The sequence below is a fragment of the Heterocephalus glaber genome, unplaced genomic scaffold (assembly GCF_053883595.1).
Source record: "Heterocephalus glaber isolate CG9 unplaced genomic scaffold, H.glaber_assembly_v1.0 deba00000470, whole genome shotgun sequence".
NCBI lineage: Eukaryota > Metazoa > Chordata > Mammalia > Rodentia > Bathyergidae > Heterocephalus > Heterocephalus glaber.
The window spans coordinates 17,849,264-17,865,787 of NW_028258145.1; the positions used below are offsets into that span (position 1 = coordinate 17,849,264).

At 40.2% G+C, this 16,524-nt stretch overlaps 1 protein-coding gene across 2 annotated transcripts in view; it reads right to left on the reverse strand.

Moving 5' to 3' along the window:
* Positions 1-16,524, reverse strand: part of Kcmf1 (potassium channel modulatory factor 1) — a 79,991-nt gene that overhangs the window by 13,457 nt on the left and 50,010 nt on the right. For both annotated transcript variants that reach the window (XM_004844626.3, XM_021258239.2), the window contains exons 3-4: positions 13,161-13,300; positions 1,391-1,492 (exon numbers count right to left, since the gene is read on the reverse strand). In XM_004844626.3, the coding sequence (XP_004844683.1) occupies positions 1,391-1,492; positions 13,161-13,300 (242 nt within the window). The remainder of the gene's footprint in view (positions 1-1,390; positions 1,493-13,160; positions 13,301-16,524) is intronic.

Here is a 16,524-nt window from a genome sequence, read left to right on the forward strand (position 1 = left end):
CTGGGATATTCCACTGAATGGACACTGATACTATTAGAAGCCCCAGAATTTGCTGAAAAAGTTCATGACGTCAGCTTGACTTCAAATTATTTACTTAGTTTTTCCCTGTGAAGACAGAATGGAGTGTGGATCAAGCATAACCCTTCTGGGTATTGCACATTCTGGTAAATGCATAGCAAAGACTTCAATATTCTTGGCTCATTTGAGTTTTTCATTCTGGTTTCTCTTGCTGTTTCAGTGTTCCCTGTAAGAGGGAGAGAGGAGCCTCACTGGCTTCCTAGTCATTGACCCCACTCCCGATCCTGGCTCAGGCTTCTCATGTCTCGGGCTGGTGCCAGGTCTCCATCTTCCCATCACTTTTCATTCACATTCCCCTACATCTAAAAAAATCACATTTCCAATTAGAAAACTGGGAATTTCGAGGGAGAGGTGGGAGCTCTAGAACAAGAAAATCACTGGTTTGTTCCCCAACAAGTTGAAGGTTGGGCTACGATTACTAGAAGGCAATCAAAAGTCTGAGAACAGGGCTGGGGATTTATCTCAGTGGTTCTGGCACCTGTCGTGCAAGCACAAGGTCCTGAGTTTGATCTCTGGTACCAAAAAAAAAAAGTCTGAGAACAAAGTCTGGCAGAGAGAGAAAGTTCTGATTAGCTCTCAAATTGCTTCAAACTGCAATGAACACTGCAACTTTGGTATGAAAACAGAAACCTAACAGGTGATAGTTTCAGAAAAATAATTCATAGCCAGAAAGCAGAAGCAATGAGTGCACAATGAGTGCACAAAAGTAACTGCTCTGGTAAGCTAGTCATCTCAGGGAACACCAAAAGGGACTCCTGAAAGACAGGGAAGAATGGGCAGAAATGAGAGCAGGAAAAGAATTTAGAGCTAGACCTGACCTTATGCCATGCTACTCAGAGCCTGGGCCAGAAATGGCCTTCTCCAGAGGAGATGCCAAAAGGGAAAGGATCTCTCCAGCCCCACCATCCCACTATACCACACCCACAACAGGGTAAGGCAGCAGGGGAACAGAGAGAAGCACATAAAGCCTCTTTATATTGCACTGATTCAGTCTTAATTTGGATTAAGATTTTTCTCTTTTGGATGAAATCACCTCCCTGAAAGATTTATAACTTGGTGAAAACTGCCTTTAAAATTCTGATGATGGGCCAGTCAAGTTTCACTTTATAAACATGGTTCATATAAGAGTCATTAAGTACATAAAAAGAGAAATAAATAGCTCTCTACCCCAAGTCACTTTTAGGAAAAGGATTTTCAAATAAATAAAAATACTTTGGAGATTAATTTTTCTCCAGGGATACCATACTTAAGAATAATCAAAATGGCAAATGGCACAAACAATTCTTTCCCTTATTGCCTCTTAAAAGGATATTAAATCTCTAGGGGCTCTGTGTTCAAGTGTAAGATGAGCTGCAAAGTCATCCGTGACATGATTAGGATCGCCTCCAGGTAACGCTGCACATATTGGACAAATCTGAAATGAAAAAAAGCAAGTTTAATAAATGGACACTGATCAGTCACCTTTCTGGACCAGTATTTTGCTATAAATTTTACTACTAGCAAGTTTCAAACAGTCAAAACAACAGATCCTGAACTAGTGAGACTTAAGCAACAAGTGCTGCCCATCAGTGCTGTCTCTCCCAACTGAAGCAGTCTCTGAGGGTCCCACACAATAGACCTGACAGCGCGTCCAAACTCCACCTTTGGCAAGGCCTCCTACCCGACTGCTCAATTCTTATTTGCATGGTCTAACAACATCATCATCATCATCATCATCAACAACAACAACAACAACAACGAGTTTCCATAAAAAATTTAAAAATATTCTCTTTACTGCACATGTATGTTTAAGTCCAGTGTTGAATGGTAAAGACAGAATTAAGCCTTCCGCATATTTATCCAACATCCGTTAGCTTTGAGGGCCAATCCCTGAACAAGACAGCAGAGGTCTGACAGAAAGACAACTGTGCAAACACAGCAAGCCACACATTGTGTGGAGTGAGCTAGGTAATGGTCAGTGATAACATACAGATGTGCTCTAAATTCATGAATGGGGTTCCCCAGAAGAAAACAAGATGGGAACCAATTTTAGAACATTATTTCCTAGAGGGATGTGCAGTGTAGAAAAGTTTGTGACCAGGTTAATTTCAAGGAGTGTAAGATCAACTTCCCTGTGGGCCTTATGGCTAGAGAAATAAGGAGAAAGAAGAAAATAGTATATATGGGCAGAGTTCAGAGGGAGCTTGATAGTTTGGAAAGGTAATTTCTAAGACAGAAATTTAACCTGTCTCTAGTGAGACAGGTGGCAAGAGACTGGGAAGGACAGAAAGAATGAGAAACTGTAAGTGTCAAGGTGCTTACTTGTCCAGAAACCCAAACGGGCACATGCTGGTCCAGCAGTGTGGTCAAGCCTTCAAGTAAGAATAACTTCAGTCTCAACAAAGGGCCAAGGAAGGCCTGGTGCAAAGGGCGTGCCAAAGGGAGCCCAGGAAGTGCAGTTAATGTGGAGGCCAGTGCCTTCCCACAGTAAGAGAGCTCAAGACGGGACACGTATGTGTCATCACCAGGCAGGGCATGTGCCATGTGTGAGACAGAGGGTATCAGTTGGATTCATGCCCTGCTTACAGAAGAGGGAGAAGGACAGGGAATGTGAGATGTAGGTCAATGCTGGGAGATGCGACAGAAAACAAGCTACTCTCTGACTCCTAGAATGTAAACAAACACAGCTTCCCACCTTCTAATGTCTAGAGAGCAGAAGCCCCTGAGAGATTGACTCCAATTTAATAACAGTTTCTCATGCCCAGTCCACTGTCCTATTTATTGTGTGACTTGGAACTCAGCATATCCTCGAGAAAATCTAAGGATGCGCATGAGAAATAATGATTAAGCATGAGTGTATAAATGAACTAGAGAGCTCACAGTGGAAGATGCCTGAGGGCAAATGAGAAAGAGCAGACAGACGTATGTGTGCCTTTCTCAGGAGATGCCAGTAAGGTGGCTAGAAACTTTCCCTTGGAGAGAAAAGTAATTGTATCTACTCACAAGTTTACAAATTATCAAATTTTTTGTTACTAGGAGTTAAGGTTTACTCTGTGTACCCTGCCTATGCTGATACGGCCTGGTAGTGTTTGATACACTTGTCTTACATTCATGTGTTTCTGGCTTGCCTAGCTGGACTGCACATTTCTTGAGAGCTGTAGGGCAGTATGATTTGTCTTTAGTTTTTAACTGTGGCCAGACTTGCGGAAATTAGACCAACAAGATTTGAAGAAACAAAATAAGTAAGTTCTAGTTGTTTAAAATTAAATAAACCAACTTTTTCTTGTCCTGGAGATTGAACTCGGAGCTTTACACAAACTAGGTAATTGCTCTACTACTGAGCTACATCCATAGACCTTCCATTTTATTTTGAGACAGTCTCACTAAGTTGCCCAAGCTCACCTCAAACTTTTGATCCTCCTGTCTAGCTGGGATTACAACAGGTGTTCACCACCAGATATTTTTGGGACTCTTCATTTTCCAACAATTAATGAGAACTGAGTTAGGAACACAGTTTTATTATACAGGATCATAGGATCATATAAAATTTTATCTAAGGAGAACATAACCATCAAAAGGAAAAGGCATCTTTGTCCTAAGTTATTTCCTTTTATTTAGACTGGTCTTTGGATGAAATCTATATACAACTTGAGTTCCACAAAGGTAGTTAGTTGAAGAAGTGTCAATACTTTGAGGGCACATATAAACATTATTGTTTTTGGAATGGGGGTCTCACTACGTTGCCCAAGCTGTCCTCAAACCTTTGATCCTCCTGCGTAAGCCTCTCAAGTAGCTGGGACACAGGCACGTGCCACCCCACATGTAAATATTCTCAGATGAGAAATTGGCTCAAGGATATATATTCCTAGAAGGAAAACACAAATAACAAAAGTACTAAGGATGTCCGACCTAGATAACCTACAAATTAGAAAGCACTTTTTGATAGGGATGTAAAATAGAAAATCAAGATCTTCATTATTATGTATTAGCTTCAGTTCTACACAAAGTCTTTTAGATTGCATCGAAGTTACTGTGCTAGGATGAGGGTGGGTATTCAGAAAGAAATACTAAACAACCTACCAACTACCTTCCACAGTGCCTAAAGATAAAGAAATACTAAGGATGAGGAGTTATGGGAGTGGGAGGATCTGCCAGCTTGGCACCTGGCACAGAAAATCAAGAGATGAGATTTAGAACAAGTGGAAGATGTTGCTATGTTTTGGGCCACATGAAGTTAACTGACATGAGACCATGGAAAGGAAAACTAAGCTGTAGTGCTACAGGACCAGTGAGCTGGCCATCTTCTAAGCTTTCTATTTTATACTTATCAGGTGAATTCATGTTTAAGAATAAAAACTCTGAACATGTGTGAGGCCCAAGGTTTACTCAAGGTTGTATTTTCTCAGGGGTAATAGAGGGAACAAGAGGAAGAAAAATGAGCATAAAGTGGGGCAAGACAATCAGAAAAGAGGTGGGGGTGGGAGACAGATCCACTCTATCCTTCAAGGGCATAATCCTGAGTCATTATGCCCCAAATGCACACTATGTCCCTGCTAAATGTACACAAAGTCCCGCCCCATGGCAGAGGCTATCTGTCCATTAGAAAACCATCCAGAGTCAGCATTTTTGTTTGCTTTAAGCAGTCTAAACCAAATTTGGGCCTCCTTCAGTCTCTTTCTTTTTTTTTTTTGGTACTGAGGATCAAACTCAGGACCTTTCACTTGGGAGGCAGGCGGCAGCACCACTGAGCTAAATCCCTGGCCCTCAGTCTCTTTCTTGAGTGAATGCAACCAGGCAGCATTCTCCATCTGTGTACTGTGTACAGCTTTAAACACAAGAGAGGGAATTATACTCTGGATGCTGAGTTCCTTTCCATTTCTTGGTAGGCTTCTCAGGAAGGTACTTGTTTGTTTTGTTCACTGCTACAGAAAAATCCATCAAAAATCTGCCCATTGAATCCCGCATAAAACCTGGCCTTCCCTGAAGCTGGAGGCAGTGTGATGAGGGGTCAGGGTGCATGCCCATGAGCAGACCTGGTCTGATGGGCTGTCCTCTCAGACACTCAAAACTGCAGCAAGCACCTAATGGGAAGTAACGGTATATAGACTGGCATTTCTTCATGAAGTTTCTGGATCACAAACTTGATAAATCCACTCCTTTCTTTGATCTGATTAACTTTAGATCTATAGGCAACTTTTTCCTTTCAAGAGCATCTGTTCAAAAGCCTTGTTTTTTCTATATCATTTTCTTCTGTTACTTTCGGGGAACACCAAATTTTTGACTTACCTGTTCCGTGTCCATCATACATTTATGAGCAGCAAGACAGCCTTTTTGTGACGCCTACCCTTTCTGCAGCCCTGCTCAGTAACATAATTGTTCTCTGTACAGCCGCTGAAACGTTTCTTTATTGTCCACCAAATCAAGAGGATAAGTTTTTTGGGTGTAAAAGTTTCTCTCCTATCTCGTCTCACTTGACTGACTCAATTTTACTGCCTGACAGCACAGTCAATGTCTTGCCATCGCCCCACTCTATATTCTTTCTCAGCACTGCAGCTTGGTTCTTGCTGTTCCCTTCTCCTGTCCCCCTTCAGGAATCTCCCCCACATTTTAAAGGTCTAACTTAAGTCACAAAGCCTTCTCTGGCGACTTCCTGCACTCTCCTCTAATTGTCTCAAATGTGCTAATTTGGGCTTTATCCATGCCAAGAGGTCTGTGTGCACAGAAGCCAAGTTTTAAACATATTAGCATACCGAAAAACGCTGCACTTTACTGTAAGAATTCTGACTTAAGAAAGCAGCACTTCACACTTTACACATATTAAATATAAAGCTTAAAAAGATATATTTGGAAGCTTACTTGTCTTCTAAAAAGCCACTAAGTGTGTCCCTCTCCAAGATGACCTTAATAGTTGGCCCAGGAATGACCTACCACAGCCTTTCTTCTGTCATCATTCTTTTGGAGGCAAAAGTATTGTGTTCTCACCTAGCTCCATTTGTATAGCCAACAATGTGGCGATTTGCTGCTCAGGCACTCATACTTTCCTTACATATAAACCCATCTAAAGACTCTAATTCTTGTTTCCTTACTTCCTGCCCAGTCATTACTTGAAAATTCCTTCCCTTTTTTCCTACTCCTCAGTCGTTGCCCCATTTTATTAGAGGTGTCAGGTTTTGGAGCAAAATTAAGAGAATGAAGAATCCACTCACTGCCATAGTTCTACTGTCTTCAGAAAAGCTCAATTTTTTAAATCCTTTTGTGAATTTGCTTTATTCCCCAACCATAAGCACAAGAATATAAAAATACAATTTCAAATCATTTTCCTGTTTAATATTACATTAAGTTTTAACTTTAAGGTCAAATAGGCTTTCCTAAGCTGCTTTGAATGAAAGCCAACTTATGTACTTACCATGTACTGAGTTCCAAACCAAGTGTCCAAAGGACATTTACTAAAAATAGCCTGTGTGTGTTGGGGGGATTATGGGGCTCCAACCCAGGGCCTTTTGAATCCTGAGCAAGTGCTTTACCAATGAGCCACATCCCCAATCCCAAACAGACTCTTTTTAAATTAGGGTAGATCCCCCCCCTCCCCTCCACTTTTTGACAGGGTCTTACTATGAAGTCCAGGTTGGCCTCAAACTCATCATGCCCAGCTAAGTTAGGGTATCCTTTTTTCACATAATATACAAGCAGTGTACATAAATGTATTTATTTATTTATTTATTTATTTATTTTTTCTTTTCGGGTACTGGGGATCGAACTTAGGACCTTGCACTCATGAGGCAGGTGCTGTGCCACTGAGCTAAATCCCTGGTCCTACATAAATTTAAATTAAAACATTTAAATTGAATCTTGAGGATGTGGCTTAACACGGGGCCGTTTTCTAGAACTGTACTAAGCACCATCTCCCTCATGCTACTCTGTAACTACATTCCTATTCCAGGTAAAGAATTTGTGCTCTGAAATCCAGGTAAGCGGTAGTTAATTAAAATTCTAACTGGTTACATTTGTTATAGCATACAATTTTGTTACCACAGATCAAGTAATTCATTAAGTACTGAATGCCAAGTTAGTGCTAACTTTATACTGAGTTTAAAAATTACCAGGAAATGAACATAGATCCTGCCACCATTAAAATTCACATACATTTTGGGCCAGGGATTTATTTAGCTCAGCAGCACAGCGCCTGCCTAGCAAGCGCAAGGTCCTGAGTTTGATCTGTGGTATCAAAAAAAAAAACCAAAAAAATCCCCCCAAAATCTTCACATACATCTCATCTCTTCTAAAAAAAATTGGTACATTTTTCATTATGTCTTCAGACTGAAGTGTGGCACAGGTCTCTCCTTTGAGGGGGAATATTCCTTGGAACTCAGCTCTAGAAATGCCCCTGGCTCATCCCGAAGGGCAGATTTTCTGTTCACTCTCAATATGAGGAGGAGGTTGTTTTTTTTTTTTTTAACAGTTTCTTCCTCAGAAGGGTGATGACCCAAAAGGAAGCACCAGGATCTAAAGCCAAAGCACAAAACACTTTCACATGTTTTATATTTTATTGCTTATACAAAAGAGGAGGAGGAGGAGGAGGAAGAGGAGGAAGAGGAGGAAGAGGAGGAAGAGGAAGAGGAGGAAGAGGAAGAGGAGGAAGAGGAGGAAGAGGAGGAAGAGGAGGAAGAGGAGGAAGAGGAGGAGGAGGAGGAGGAGGAAACACTCTACTGAGTTAACCACTGCCAAAGCAAAGGTAACTTCATGTTTTTGGATCTCTTGCTCAATTTAAGTTCAGCTTATCTTACACAATCTATGGATTTCATGAATACTAGACTGCATGTAAAGTGCTTTGAGAAAGCACTAGTACATCTATGGTATGTGGTCATCAACTACATCTTCAAGAACCAAGTAATCTGTAGCTATTTGAACCTTGGTCCTGTTTTGCCAAAATTGATATGAGGCCTTTTGGGATTTGAGGAAGCATCTTGTTCACCTTGAGCTAATCTAATTTTCTGTTGCTGCAGTGAAACACTGAAATTAACATTACTAAACATGAGTTACTTCATATTAGTTTTTCTCCTCAGTTCCATTCTCCCCATTTTAATTATAAGGTTGGAATGGCTACTTGCTTCCAAAGAACAGCATTCAGAATGTTTAAGGGGTTTTTGCTATATTCAAAAGTTTTAATTTTCCTTACATTTTTGTACATGTTTTAGAAAGTCCTAAGAAGTAATTAAATTTTGGTTTGCAACATGTTTCTTGTACAGAAATTTAAATTATAAGTATGTTGATGTCTTGGGAACTAATAAAACTTGAAAGAGTATAACTTAGCCACATTGAAATTAACCTCAAGGAAGCAGAATTGTTCCATTTCTGAACCCTGTCCATTTTACTGCACAGTAAGCACTCATGCTTGGTTGGTAGGAAAAAAAAATCCCATTCTAAGCTCTACTTTTTTTCCATTTTCACTGGGGATAGTCACATATTTTACCTGCAGACTTTGAGAAGGAAAAGAAAACTAGACTTTCCTTCTGCTTACTGGTGTCAATAAGAAGCTGGAAGCCAATCAAAGATGGACTCCACCTAAGATAGTGAGTCTGGGTTATTTCTAGTGAGTTTAAACTAGCTTGGTGATGACAGCTTTGTGTGTTCCTCTTTCTCAAGATCATAATCAGTTTGTCAAGCAAGGCTGAGTTTGGAAGAGAATTCTAAAAAAAATGACCTTAGCCATGAATACCAAGACTGGCATCTTCATGTAATTCTCTTAATATGTGTGCTCGAGTATGTGTGTATTTTAACCAAAGGCAAAGGGCAGGAAAGAAAAAGAGGTGGTAGCCAGGCATAGTTGCATGCCTGTAATCTTAGCACTTGGGAGGCTGAGGCGGGAGGATGGCCCCAAGTTCGAGGCCAGCCTTGGCTACACAGTGAGTTCAAAACAGACTGAATGAACTACATGGTGAGACCTTATCTCAAAAAAAAAAAAAAAAAAGAAGGAATGGGAGGGGAAGAGACAAGGCTGGGGACTGCCTGAAGAATGTATGAACTTATCTGTCTGCTGCACAGAGCTCCCACCTTTGGTTTATATTGCTTTCCTACAGGCCTTCCCAAGTCCTGCAACACATTTCTGTGCACTGACTTGCAATTCACTGTCTGGACACTGACCTAGACAAACCAGTATTTCATAGGACAGAGAAGAAACCAGATCGTGCCCAAAGCAGAAAAGAATTGCAAATGAAGATCACTAACACCTGCAATCTTACTCAGCAGCCCCTTCACACCAGTAGTTCCCATTCTGAACACACCCTTGTTCGGCTTCCCCCAACAGGATTTTACTTTAACAAAGAGGAGAGAGTACACAGCAATGAAAACCCTGCCCCAGCAGTGAGTCCTCCCCAGAGATAACAACACTCTTCAATGCAAAGCACTGACACTTTCCCAGAAGAGCTGCTACTACTTCATTCTCACAATAACCCAGACAATTCTGCTCTTGGTTTTTGTATCATCTTAAGGAACTGACTTCCTACAGAATTAGCTTTAAACTATTATGATACATAATGACAGGACTACCCTAGAACAGATCTGGAATCCCTACAGGGTCTCTGACCACTCCCTTCCAAGAGCAACTCAAAAATCTTCCCCAGGATGCTAATGGTTGGCTCACCCTTAAAATCAAAGATACTACCTTTCTGACTCTGAACAAGTAAATTTGCTCAAAATACGTATTACTTTAAAATATGCAAAGACCATGCATTTCTGAACACAGAATTCTTTGCTGGGCATAGTGTAATCCTAGCACTCTAGGAGGTTGAGGCAGGAGGATCAGAAGTTTGGGTCCAGCCTTAGTGAGACCATTTCAAAACAAAAAATTTAAAAAGGGCTGGAGATGTAGCTCTGTGCATAGGCCACCTGGGTACAATTTTGAATACCACAAAACAAAGAATTATTTGGTACAGTTGCTTGCCTAGCATACACAAGGTACAAGTGGTGAAAGTACTATGTTCTGATCAACAATGATATTACCTATATGCAGTTGAGTGGTGCTAATTTGGTGCTGCTATGGTTTAGATCTACAATATCCCGCAAAAGTCTCCTGTTTGGAGGTGGGGCCTGGGTGGAAGGGGCAGGCCATGTGGGTGTGCCTGGATGGGCGTATCCTTATTCCTTGCTTCTCCCTTTGGTGTCTGCTTCCTGGCCTTGTGGTGTGAACAACTTTCCTCTGCATCAGGCCTTCCGTCATGCCATTTCTGCATTTGAACCTGCTAACCATGGACTGAAACTTTTAAACTGTGGGTCAAAATAAACTCCTCCTCCTTTAAGTTGTCTTATTCTGCCTTAAAGTATTTTGTCCCTGCAAAAGGAAAGTGATTAATATAGGTACTCTGACAAGCCATGCTGGCTCTCAGTAAGCATCTCCCTTGGTAACACAGATATCTGCAGCTATATATTCTCGTGTCCCTAAATATTCCAAAGGGATTCTGATTAGAGGGTTATAGTTCTTAGGGTTAGAGTTAGTACTACAGGGAGGGACAAACTGGCTGTCTAGAGGATATGGGCAGGTAATGTAAAAGCAAAAGCAAGATAAAATTGGGCATTCAGAGAAATGTTAAGAGGAATAGAAAAGGAAGCATAGAAAGCTGCTATGTGAATATAAATGCCTACAGAATGAGGTGATATGCTCTCGAATTAATAATCCAATTCAAAAGTGTCTGATTCAATACAATTGGCAAGACAACTGTGGGAGAAGAGGGCGCACTCTAAGACATCAGAGCTGACTACAGATAGCTGTGCAGATAGGCGTGGATGGATAGGCACCTGCCCTTCAGAATGGACACTATTCTGTGAGCCAGACTCGTGTGCTCCTACTGAATGCCATCTCTGCTCTAAGATACCACCCACAGATTCAGAGGGGGAAAAAATTTGTATTTTTATATCAAAGATCCAGGCTTTCAGTACACAGGCAGTTACAATTCTAGTTTTTCATATTTGTTTCTGTTTGTTTGCCAATTTTCACTTTGTTTTTTTTGGTACTGGGGATTGAAATTTGGGGCCTTGTGCTTGCGAGGCAGGCAGTAGAACCACTGAGCTAAATCCCCGGCCCCCAATTTTCACTTTGAAATGTCTAGGTACGTTACATGTGAGTACAGAGGTAGATGTGGTAATCATGTAAAAGCTAAGGGCTAAATAGGAAGGAAAAATCCTTAAAATATTTAATAGAAACTAATATGAACAACTAGAATGGTTACTGCCTTGGTGGTAGCCTACGTACTGAAAGCCTTGGACTTAAAGGCAAATAACTGAACACATATTATGGGGATCAGACCACAAAATCATTTGTCAGCAATGGGTATTTAGTTTTCAAACTGTCTATCAGGTTCAGAGGAGTATATAAATTTTGAGTATTCACTTTCAGGAAATAGAACAGAGACAAGGCTGTGAGTGTGAATTCTTAATTTATAAAAATGAACAATTTGAGTTTTGTGTTTTTTTCTGTTTTTTAGACAAGGTTTCACTATATCGTCCAGGCTGGGCTTGAACTCATTATGTAGATCAGCTTGGCTTTAAATTTGTGATCTTCCTGCCTCAGCCTCACAAGTGCTGGGATTACAGGTAGGTATCACCATGCCCGGCTCAAACAATTTGCTTCTCATTTATGAAAAGGACTAAATTTTAATTGGATTCTCCAATTTTTGATGTGGAAACTGAGTTGTACAATAAAAGTACTGTATTATTTTAAGATTACCTAATTTACAATAAGGGACCCCCTGTGGCTTATTATATTGGGTGAATAAAGTACTCAAACTTCAAAGAAATTAAATGAAAGAAAAACAATTACAAGTTTTTCACAACCACCAGTATGGAGATGCCAGTGAGTCGGGGCTTTCCCTAGCGCTACCTAGGACTGTACCAAAAGGAAGCAGTTATTTTACAGATTATAAGAACAAGGGAGGGGCTGGGTGGAGCTCAGGAAGAGTGTGAAGCCCTGGGTTCCATCCTCAGCAACGGGGGTGGGGCAGGGGGCCACACATAAATGAAGAATTGTAGTGAAATGTGACAACAGTGGTCTAAGGCTCCCCTAGATGCAAAAGAGCATTCTTGACCTATTAGATGTTGACATTTGACTTAAAGACAGTAAAAAGTGAACTTATCAACTCTTTGCATTACATAAATCTTGTATCTATAAGCATCAGCCTGGCAATGTACATAGGAATGAAGGTGAACCCATGTTTCTCAGGATGGCAGATTTGTAGCAGAGTTAAGCAGAGGACCGAGAAGGCCTCTGGCCAAGTTCAGATATCTATATGTCTGAGCACGCTACTTTATTTCTGTAGTTTTCAGTTAATTTGTTTTGAGTACATTTAGGGGCTTATTAATTGATGTATGTGCAACTACTTGTGCTAAAATTCTTCAAATTCAATACCTATAGTCCCATACACAGCCTTCACTTTACCTATTATTGCCAGTGATAAAGAAGCAGGGGAGAAATTTTTTGGAGTGTTTTTGTCACTTTTCATTTGGATTGATGCTGCCTTAGATGTTAAGTAAAAAATCCAAAAAGCTTTCAAGGTGAGACTTTGTGCATTATTCTGGCTTTTAGCCACTGGATAAGACTGGGAAAGAAGGCCACCTGGGGACTCCAGAGTTCTAAACTAGGAAGCAAGATTTTTGATCTGATGAAAACCACATAAAGTCAGTGATGTGCTACAATAAATCCTGGTAATAAATTACTGTTTACTATACAAGCAAAGATTTTTGTATTTCCTCATGAAAAATTCCCTGTTCAAGAAAAATCAAGGACATAACAGTAACAATACTTTACAAAGTGATGACGACTGACTGGGATCTTTCCAACCTTCTCACAGTGCATTTAATGAAGTACTCCTGAATCTGGTCACTTTGTGCTGTGGCATTAGGAGCAGGACAAGAAAAGGCTAGTGGGAATAGACATCTTGTACAAATGCAGCCTAGGCCTATAATATTTGCTGTTAAAAGATAATTTTAATAATTTTTATGCAAATAGAACCAGTATATTAAGCAAGAGGTAGATGATGGTGACCTAGCTTTATTAATTTTAGGAATAAGGTACTTTATGACAAAAGTTTTAGACACAAGGCTGCTTCACATACCACTTCTGTTGATGTTTCTGCATGTTCAGAAGTAACATGTTCTTGAAGAGATGTCTCCGTATAGCCCATTTTTCCACAATAGGGACAAGTAAAAGACTGTGGCTGCTCTACAGAGAAAGCCTCCCCACCATAGTACAAATCTGAAAAATAAAATGGAATTGCATTGAGGAATAATTATCAGTTTTTTAATATATAAAAGTTTCATATGGTACAATAATGTAAAGCAAAAGTATGCCTGATAAACTTGCCAATAACCTTACTCTGTCAAGGAGTGCCTGATACCTCTCCTTTTACATTTATAATATCCTTATTTCCACAGGGCCCTGTGGCACTCTTCTAAAATTCCCTTCCCAGACAGCTACTATAGCATTAGGTGAGAACAGGTTTCCTCCCCACCCCATTGTTTCAAGTGTTCAGCAAAGGCCCATGTTTTTGGTTTTTTTTTTTTTTTTTTTGGTACTGGAGATCGAACTCAGGTCCTTGAGCTTGCACAGCAGGCGGCGAAACCACTGAGCTAAATCCCTGGCCCAAGGCCCATGTTTTAAAAGGATGAATCACCATACTGTGGTTCTGCTGAAAGTGGTGGAACCTTGAAGAGGTGGGGTCTAGTTTGAAGAAGACAGGTCCCTGGGGCATGCCCTGGAAGTGGATATTGGGACCCTGACTTCTTTTTCCCCCTGCTTCCCACTGCCAAGAGGTGGAATGGCCTGCTCTACTACATGTCGCCACCACAGCAGACTGTGCTGCCAAGGGCCCAAAGTAACAGGGCCAAGTGACCATGGATTGAAACCTGTGAAACTGTAAGCCAAAATAAACCTTGCCTTTTTCTTTTTGTGATACTGGGTATTGAACCCATACAAGGAGAGCACTCTACCCACTAGGGGTCATACCCTCAGTCTTTTTATTAAAACTCTGAGACATAGTCTCAATTGTCCAAGCTGGCCTCAAACATTCCATCCTTCTGGTTCAGCCTCAGCCTCTCAAGTAGCTGAGATTACAGGCATTTGTCAACACACTTGGCTCTTTGCCGCTTTTTAAACTCATTATCTCAGGTATTTTGTCACAGGGACAGAAAGTCGACTAACACACTCCCTGTTAATTTTGAAACTATTCACTCCAAATCTGTATCTAATTTTTTCCTTATCTCTCTATATACTGTGGCAACACTGATATCAACAGAAAGAATCAGTAGACTGTTCTATATACAGGGACACAAGTGCTCAAAGGAAAAGGAAAGATGTATGTGATCAATGTGCCAACTCCCAGATCATACAAAGGATGATCAAAAATGGAGTGAATAAGCCAGGGATTTAGTTCAGTGGTTCTGCTGTCTGCCTCGAAAGCACAAGGTCCCAAGTTTGATCTCTGGTACCCCCCAAAAATAGTGAATGCTTAAATGAAAAAATATTTGTCAGAGTAAAAGGCACATTGCCATTACTCCCCTTAAGTTACTCCCCCCATGTTGACATTCACGCCATTGTTCTTGTCTTTTACAATAATGTTTGAAAAAGAACACGTTTCAACATTCACTGTATTTTTCGATCACACCCTATTTGTCCACTGAACACACTACACTTAGATCAGGAAAGACACTCAGAATTCAGTTCTTGGGGATGCAAACTTGAAGAGGGCCCCTCCAAGGGCACTTTACCCAAGTGGGTTACTAAAGAACTAACCAGTCTGTGGGAATAATCTGTTCACCTCACTAGTATACCTCAGGGAATGTCTATTTTTTTTTCTTTTGTGGTAACACAAAAGAAAAGCCAAAATATATTCAGTATGTTACACTATTTCACTACAAGAACTAATTCTTTAACATTAAACAAATGCCAAATTTAAGAGCATAATACTTCTTTTGTAAGAAAAGAAAGTGCCCATTAAATGATAATTTGTTTATACTCTTTCTTGAGAGATTTAAACTATCTTAAAAGGAGTTACACATTAGGTATATTTTGATCAGTTATTACATGCTTTTTTTTTTTGGCGGTACTGGGGATCGAACTCAGGATCTTGCGCTTGTGAGGCACCACTGAGCTAAATCCCCAGCAATCAGTTATTATATGTACAAGACTTGCCAGGTGGATAGGGGGTAGTTGAGGATAAATACATTAAAAAAAAAAAAAAAGAACAGTATTTCCATAGACAATGAAGAGTGTATACCAAAAACCCATAATCATTATTCCTCCCGTAAAAGACTGAATGCTTTTCTGCTAAGATCAAGTAGAACAGAGTATTTACCCTTGGCCATTTTCTTCAGAAATCTAACCAGAATAAGGCACTGGGGATATAGCTCAGTGGCACTGCGCCTGCCTCACAAGCGCAAGGTCATGAGTTTGATTTCCGGTATTGAAAAACAATAAATGAAAGGCATCCAGATGGAAAGGAAGAATTAAAATGAGTTCTACATATTTGTAGGCAACATGGCCATATTATATCAAAAATCCTAAGAAATCTAACAAAAATCTATGCCAGGTAATAATTTCAGCATCCCTGCAAAATACAAGATCTATATACAAAACTCCACTGGGTATGGTGGCACATCCCTGTAATTCCAGCACTCAGGAGGCTGATGCAGAAAGATTGTTGAGTTCGAGGCCAGCCTGGACTACACAATGAGAACCTGTCTCAAAAAACTGAAAAAAAAAAAATTATATTTCTATACACTTACAGTAAGTCTAAAAACATTACAACTTTGTTTATAATAGCAGAAAGAATAAAATATTAGGGATACATTTAATAAAAGAGGTATACAACTTATACTCTGATAACTATAAATCTTTGTCAAAAGAAATTAAAGACCTAAAAATAAATGGAAAGATATCTATGTTCATGGATCATCAGATTTAATAATAATAATCTTATTATTTGGTGTTTTGAGACAGGGTCTCACTATGTAGCTCAAGCTAGCCTTGAACTCGCTATGTAGCCCAGGCTGGCATCAAACTTGCAATGATCCTCCTGCCTTAGCCTCTTGAGTACTGGGATTACAGGCATGCGCCACCACACCCTGCAGATTTAATATTATTAAAATGGCAATAACCTCCAAGCCCTCTATCAATTTCATATACAGAAATTAATTCTAACTGGATGAAAGATCTAAATGCAAGAACTAAAACTATAAAGCTCTTGGAAGACATAGGTTTAAATCTTTGTGGCCTTAGATTTGGCAGTGGTTTTCTAGATATGACATCAAAAGCACTCAACAAATGAAAAAAAAACACAACTAGAAATTAACAAAATGAAAACTTTTGCCAGGTGTGGTGGTGCATGCCTGTGATCTCAGCACTTGGGAGGTGGAGGCAGGAGGATCACCGCAAGTTCAAGGACAGCCTGAATTACAAAGCAAAACCCTGTCAACAAAACA